The sequence below is a fragment of the Macadamia integrifolia genome, chromosome 13, assembly GCF_013358625.1.
Source record: "Macadamia integrifolia cultivar HAES 741 chromosome 13, SCU_Mint_v3, whole genome shotgun sequence".
NCBI classification, from domain to species: Eukaryota; Viridiplantae; Streptophyta; class Magnoliopsida; order Proteales; family Proteaceae; genus Macadamia; species Macadamia integrifolia.
Genome location: NC_056569.1, coordinates 6,206,427 through 6,214,629, shown reverse-complemented (window position 1 = coordinate 6,214,629; position 8,203 = coordinate 6,206,427). Strand labels below are relative to the sequence as shown.

At 34.2% G+C, this 8,203-nt stretch overlaps 1 protein-coding gene across 1 annotated transcript; it reads right to left on the bottom strand.

Moving 5' to 3' along the window:
* Nucleotides 1-3,439: 3,439 nt before the first annotated feature.
* LOC122058638 (transcription factor JUNGBRUNNEN 1-like) lies at nt 3,440-5,709 on the bottom strand. The gene is made up of 3 exons (XM_042621276.1): nt 5,439-5,709; nt 4,252-4,553; nt 3,440-3,893 (listed from the first exon to the last, which is right to left on the bottom strand). The coding sequence occupies exons 1-3, from the start codon at nt 5,629-5,631 to the stop codon at nt 3,498-3,500; spliced, it is 891 nt and encodes a 296-aa protein (XP_042477210.1). The 5' UTR covers nt 5,632-5,709; the 3' UTR covers nt 3,440-3,497.
* Nucleotides 5,710-8,203: the final 2,494 nt, after the last annotated feature.

Here is an 8,203-nt window from a genome sequence, read left to right as displayed (position 1 = left end):
TTTGTTATAAAATAGCCTGAAAAGGACATCGTACCATAAAATACCAACTTCCACTAATTGCTTAACAAATAATTTCTGAAGGCACTGCTTGTCACATTGGGAAGATCTTGGATTCTTACGGCCAGGTGTTGAGATTGAATCTGCAGCTTATTAGGGGTATGTTGTCTTGTATTCCATCACTTGGGTATTTCGGTAAAGTGTACCTATATAATATTGCAATGAATTGTAGTGAGTCCATTTGCTGTAATCTGAGAGAGGCATGAGGACGAACAATTGTAATTCTATTCTACATTAGTGAAGTAGATCTCATCTTTCCGTGGACTTAGACAATCTTGTTGAACCATGTAAATCCTTGCATTGTTTGTTTGTGATTTCCGTTCATTTTTTGGATCCCCTTCCTTGCCCTTCTACATGATCGACCACCCAAAAAAAGAAAAAAAAAAAGGTCACAATAAAAGGGTTAATTATTTAATTTGCGCAAACTAAAACTAGACACTATATAAGCTGAGTTAATCGATGGATTAAACATTATAACTAAACATCATATAAGCTGAGTTAATCGATGGATCAAACAAACCACAAACCAATTAATAGTAAGAATTTTTATTTATTTTCATAATTTATTTTTCTTAATTTTAGTATTTTTTTAGTTTTTAGAGTTTTTCTAACTTAACTATTTTGATTCATCAACTAGCAGCTATGGCTCAACTATGCAAAATTTTGTGGATCATTTTTATGAGTTTCAACTATACGACTAGTACTACCTCACCTATTGCTAGATCGCAAGTGACCTTTACTTGTTTCACTTGTTAAAAGAATTTTCAATAACTAGCTTGTCTCGCTTGCTTCTATCTGACCAAGGATATTATTTGGAATCAATCCTGTGTGCCTGTTTGCTCGCCTGCTCTTATTGCTCTACATAACATCCGCTCTCTTTAACTTACCTACCTGTCTAAGAAGGAAAACCAGATAGTCTGAATCTATCATCCTAGGACTAGGGACAGACGGCATTGATTCTCTCATTCAGTTGTAACTGCTCCTAAGACAGACGCTTTCCACTAACTAAGGAATGAGTTACTTACAGATTGGATTGAAGCGAGATCTTCCATTTGCTAGTTCTGCTAATGTACAGAGCTGCGAGTTCAGCTAAGAAGTGATTATGCAATATCATTCATTATGGAATGACTGAGAAGTGACTTGGCATTAGTATGAGAAAAATACAAGGTTCCTATAACAATAAACAAAGAAATTTACCAATGGTATTGGGTTAAAAGTTTGGGAAAAGGCCGGGTATGCCGCCGGTATACCTAGATCTGTGTCTATCTCTCTCCTCCTCTCCTTAGGAAAGTCCCCAATGCTTCTCATATTCAAGCCCCCCATTGGTTGGACCGCTAACTCCAGGAAAGTTGACGGCATACCTAACCTCCTCCCTAAAAAATGTGTATTTTTTCTTATATTTTTCAGATTAATGTGTCATTGTGATAGAGATAGTGAGGGGATTTCTCATGATTTTGTCCCTCCTCTTTTCCAAATGAGAAGCATTATTGGTTGGATTGTTAATTTATCCATATTAAACACCTTTTGTTCTCCATCAATACACATCTTATCCCACTCTAAAATAGTGAGGACTTCTTTAAGTAACATATCAATAAGAACGAATCTTTTCAAAATATTTTCTTTTTTTCATATTTTTAATATATTCTTTGCTGATTCATAGAAAAAAGAAGGGAAAAAAAATCCCAAAATGAGTATTTGTAGTCAAAAAGCACAATTAGTTTTACACTAAGTTCCTTAAGCCTTCCCTACCAGGCAATCCCATTTTCTTGATAAAGATAAGAAAGAATGTCTACAAATAATAAGCTCATGTATCCCTTGAGACCTTTATAGGTGGGATATTCTATGGAGAAAATTATGTGAGGATTTAGGAAGGCATCTAAATGGAATTTATATATATATATATATATATATATATATAGAGAGAGAGAGAGAGAGAGAGAGAGAGAGAGAGAGGGGAGATAACTCAATGTTTTCAGACAATACTCCCAGGATGCTTTTCAGCTTGATTAATAAATGGAGATTTATCTGGAGTCAATATTGGAGATATCCCACAAAGAAACTCAATAGATGGTTCTGATTTGTTTATCTATTTCATTTTCTTATTTTTTTCTCACCAAACCACTTTTGGAAAAAAGAAGCAAATCTTACTTCATTAGTAAAATTAATTATATAGTTATCATAATGATCCTCACTCTTTAGTGTGTGTATGCATATATATATATATATATATATATATATATATTACTGTATCTATATTTATGTAACAATGAAGGTGATATTATAGAAAACCACAAGATAAGTCTGAATCATCTATTTTTATGGTTATTTTAATTTAAGCATATCTGAATTGAAAGTGTGTACTATGATGTTTAGAATATTGATACATATGCATAGACATACACTATATGTCTGTCAATACAAAAGCGGATATTTGATTGAATTAGTGTATAAAATTTAACATGTGATTAATCTTAATCCTGTCTTCTCTATCCAATGGTCGGAATGAACATATCATATATCCTTGTAACATTTAAATTCTAAGCACACTTTCTCGTGAAAATAATAATTTGCCTTATATTTATAAAAAATGTATTTATGTTTTCTCTTCTTATCTTTTGAAACCAAATCTTATAAAACTCATCACCACTTGTAGCCACATAAATATTGCATGTATATGACTAAGGCTTATGTGGCTCTTATGCAGGGGGACATGGCTGATCATAACGACTTATATGTCAATAGTTCAACCAAGTCAAACGATAATAGTCGTCCGATCCATTTCATCTTTCCCCTAGTCAATGCAACAGGATGACCATAAGGTGAGAAAGTTAATGACACATTTATGGCAAGTGGTACATTCAAATTGATTGACTTATGAGACCTAATTCTTATTACCCATATAAAAAGACTCATAAGACCTTCTTTGTGGGACCCATAGAGTGGGATATTGACCTATTCTTTACATGCCACCCATATTCAATTCCTTTACAGACCCTATTTATGGTCTATAATATTTTGACTTACTATTATTTCAAGTTTTTAACATCACTTTCTCCAACTTCATAGAGTATCCTTAGCATTTTGAAATACAACGTAACATCAAATCATCAATAATAGAGAGAGAGAGAGAGAGAGACAGAGCTACTACCTCTGCTTAACAAATGATTTCTACAATGCATATTGTGAGATTCAACAAGAACAGATCAACTTCTACTCCAAAATTAAATTAATACTGCAAAAATTTCCATGGAACTTCCTTTGCAGCCCTTGTATTATTTTATGCATCAAAGTTTAATTCTTACAGAACAAACTTAAAAAAAAAAAAAAAAAAAAAAAAAAAAAAAGAAAAGAAAGAAAAGAAAAAGAAAAAGAAAAAAAAATCTAAATTAAACTTTAATATTTACAGAAGCCAAAAAAAAAAAAAAAACATAGTGGTCACCTCATCTACAACCATAATTTAGAAAGGTTGGATCTATGGCAAACTCAACTATGGATGCAAGCTCATCCCAATTCCCTTCTCTGAGTAAATCATTGTCATTGATAGTAGGAAAGCTTGAGTAAAATGTATTAAATGGTGCTTGAGCTATAGAATTCAACTGGGTTGAGAACAACTGGTTCTTTTCATCAATGTGATTAACTGTTGCCTTCTTCTCATTCTGTTGAGTCACAGAAGCTCCAAAGCTTTTGTATTCTTCTCTATTGTCAGACTCAAAGCTGCATGTTTGAGAACTTGAATCATTGATTGGGTTTTGTTTGATGGATTTGGTTGTTCTCCAATCTGTTGTGTACTTATACGTCACGTTTCGCTTGAAGATTCGACAAAGTGTCCAGATTTCCTGTAACCAAAAAACCCAAAATCATATTAACTGATATTTCATTGTAATAGAGAATTAAATGTGCATGTCAGGAGTTTAGTCCCACACCAATTATTACTTAGCCTACAATCCCCTTATACAGCTGGGAGTCCCTCCATCTACTAGTTCGAACTTTCAGGTTAAAACTTTACATTATATCAAAGTGGGTTTTCATCATATCCATGTGTCCACAATATATACTACCACACATGTGGGGGAGTGTTGGCGAATAAAGTCCCACACGGTCCCTCCACCTACTAGTTCGAACTTTTAAGATGAAAACTTTACAGTGCCAAAGTGATCAATGAAGAAAGAAGATTGACTAAAAGAAAAGTCTTACAGCTTCTTGAGTAGTGTTCTTAGAATTGGGATTATTGGCACTTTTCCCATTTGCTGGAAGGCGAAACTCATGCATCATCCAATCAGTTTTGGTGCCTTTGCCTGCCCTTCCTCTGTAGTAGACTAGGGATTTCTTGAGGCCTATGCAGTCATGGTTTTCTGCAGTAGAATATATTGGCCTATCGATTCCGGTTGCTTTCCAAAATCCAGATCCTGTGACCCTATTAGGTCTTATGCTGTTCCTATACTTTCTCCCTCTGACACAAAAGAAGTACCACTCCTTGTCCCCCGCGGTAGTGATTTCTACATTTGCACAAGACAAAGAGAAGATTTTATTAATCAGTGAAGCTTCATAATTTGTAGAAAAGGAAACAAGACAGGTAGAGAGTTGAGATTTGTATACATAAAAAGACAATCATGGCTCAATTGGTAGGATAAGAATGTATTATGCTTTTAAAATCACTAGAAGATTAAGATAGGTAAACATTTGCCCTTTCCAGACTCTTTAATAGTGGGAGTCTCATGTACTGGATTATTTTTTTTTTGTTTTAGTAAGATAAATAAATATACCTTAACCATTTTTTCATGGGTTTTTCTTTATTATTATTGGGATTATTATTCTTTCTAAAAAATGATGCCAAAAGCATTTAAAGGGCTTCATTATGGCAGCCGCTTCCGTGGGTTTAGTTAGGTAAGGGTGTGTTCTTATAGCTTCGTACACTTGCTTGGGCTCAAGAAGGGATAAGGAAACGAAATTAATGATGTTCCCATCATTGGGTTGTGTGAAGAAAAACAATCTTTTTCCCATCTGTGTGTAAGTTAATGGAGATAACAAAATATCCGTAAAATAATTCACACCGAACAAATCAACCCAATTGCAAAAGCACACACCCTAAAGTCAACCCAATTGCAATAAAATCATCTCCCTCTCTCTCTCTCTCATGTAAGGAGTAGCCAAGTAGGTGGTGGGAAATCTTTGGTTTACTTAGTGCCACAAAGACCTAGGGAGGAATATGAAAGAACACCCAGGCAAATTCTAATCAATCTCTCTCTCTCTCTCTCTCTCACAAGAAGTCATGTTAGAAGTAGGTGGTGGGAATATGAAAGAACACCTAAACAACTTCTAAATGAACCCATACGAATAACAAGACATATGTTAGAAATGAAGAAAAATGGCATATAACTTACTTGGGAGATCCCATGGATCATATTTATAGATATCAATCTGTTTGATGAGTTCAATACTAATTGGTTTCTTCTCCACCTTCCTTCGAAGATAAAACCCAACAAGTTCTTCATCTGTAGGATGAAACCTGAATCCTGGAAGTAGAACATCATCATCTTTACTACTATCTAAATCAATGAGCTTCTCCACCTCCATGTCTCCTTCTTCTCTCTGTCTTCTTCTGTTCTCTTGCTTGTGCTTCTTCTCTGTATTGTAGAGGAGAACGCACCCAACATTTATAACTATTCCTAAGAATCGTACCTCTTTATAAATGTGAAGGTTGGTACATACTTAGATGCTTGGTCCAAGTCTTGAAGTTTGAATTCTTAGGCTACCTGTAGGGGCAAAAAGGTCTTCAAATGAACTTCTTTTAAGAAGACTATTAAGAGGTGATTCACATGTAAAACTGTGCCTAAGCTCAAGAGGTTGCTTGTGGCCACGTAAAAACGGAAAAAACACATGTGACGTAGCCTTTGAAAAAAAAAATTTTGTTTCTGAGGAGTTAGGTGGGAAGTCTTAAGTGAAAGCTCATGTTATTTGACTATTAGTGGTAGAACTTTGACTTGCAAAGCTGATATTTTGAAAAGGTTGAGAGTAAAAGTAAAAACTATCATTTTGTCTCATTAAAAATGTCAATTTGTGGGCCCATCTCTTTAAGGGTGAAGATTTCAAAAGTCATTCGATAGAGACCAGGTAAGATTTCTTGTCATTCGTTGATTAGAAATCTTTTGATCTACCTGTGGTACACAAACATTGAATGGCCAAGATCAATTTGTGTTGTTATAGTCAACAACAGACAAACAGTGTTATTGAATCGGCATATGTAAATTTTTTCTTTTTTTAAATAAGTAAGAGGACCAATTTTTCCTTTAGCCACGGTAAAGAAGATCTTTTCAGCTGGAGAGGATTCACACAATAAGGGAAGGTTATTTTGACTTCATCCTATAGAGGGTGTTATCGGATCCTAAGACGGTGGTTAAATCTTACACTATGGGTGTAGGAAAACTTTCTCTAAGGTTATATTATAACCTTATTGAGAGACATCTATTCTGCTAATGAGAGACATTTTTTCTTCACCTAATGAAGAACTTTCTTTCAAATAGGTCCGGTGTACTTTCAATTTCTTACCTTCTTTACATGGTGAAGTAAAACTTTTATAATTGTCTATATTGATTAAAGTTTTAATTTAGGAATTGAGCTTTCCTTCATCAATGACAAAAAGAGAACCCCCACCCCTTGAACAAAAGAGAACCTATTAATATATAGGATATGATATTTCGAAGTTGGCATTAGTGATGACATTATAATTTTGAGAAGTCCAGTTATAATGCCAAATCACTATGGATGGAGAGATCCTCTTTTCATTCAAGATGTTGTAACTTTCTCCTTAATTAAAAGAGAAAGGGAAAAGTTTCTCCTCACCAAACATCACCCTATCTTAAGATTCACATACCCTTAGAAAATTTTAATACCTTCCTTAAGTACCCTCCTCATACTCCATGTATTTAAAAGCCTTCACCATGTCCTTAGGGAAACTCGATAAAAAAAAACAATGCCCTTCTGTACTTATCAATAATTCCAAAAGGCGGCACATATTAACATCTGTCCATCTAAGCTTTAAAAAAAAAAAAGTTGGTAAGAGAGGGGGTCACAATTATAACATAGAAATTTCTCAGGTTGTTTTCATGGCCAAATATGATTAGTTGTTTATTACCTACATGAAAAGCAGTAATATGTATTATATTTCTACATGAAAAGCGTCGATCAACATAAGAACAATATGGTTTTTTTTTTTTTTCTTAGCTCTGTTCTTTGTGACACCAGAAAGGTTGAATGGGTCTGGGACTCTGAATTCTATCTGTAAACTGTAATGTGCATTATTTTCAGAGGCTCCAGACCAAACATTTAAGAGGCCCCATTCAAAGATTATCCACATTTTTTTTTTATTACCCCACATCAGAAGTTAGCATCAATTGGAGAAGATAATCTAGCCTAGCAGGTTTAGAGGGTGTCAATAACAAAAAAATATTTGTCATATAGTAGATCAGAAAGTGATAAAATTTTAATGAGTAGGTAGACCCTGATCACTTCTTATGCTCACATATATATATATATATATATATATCAAGTTTCAATATCTTTTTTTTTTTTTTTGCTAAAAATAAGAATTGTATTAAAATGAATATGAAAAAATAGAGTACATCAAAAGGAAGCTTAACAATCGAAGGGACCCCACCTTCAGCATTGCAATCAATAAGGTCCTCTAAAGCTATCTGCAGAATCTAAACCTTGGTTTGGAAAACAAATCACATCTAATTTCCTCTATAATATGGGAAGGAAATTCCTCCATGGTTCCAGAAATCCTAGTTTTTGCAATTGATTTGGCAAGATAATCGGCTATAGGGCTAGCTTTCTTGTAGCAATGAGAAATTTTCCAGGAGATTGACTTGAGGTAGTGTTGCAGGGAGATCCAACCTTGAAGAGTGAACCAAGGAAGAGACTTACCCTGAATGACAGTGGCAACTGCCACAGAGTCTGTCTCTATCCACAATCCGGTAACCCCTTGATTCATGGTATGACAGATACCCTCCAGTATCAAGTTTCAATATCAATTAGGTTTGTTAAATGAAAAATAAAGCTTTGAAAATCTAATGGGAAAATTAAAATTTTTATGGAAAAAAAAGTTAAGAGTTGAAAAAACAGGAATATGTACCAAAAAAAAAAAGGG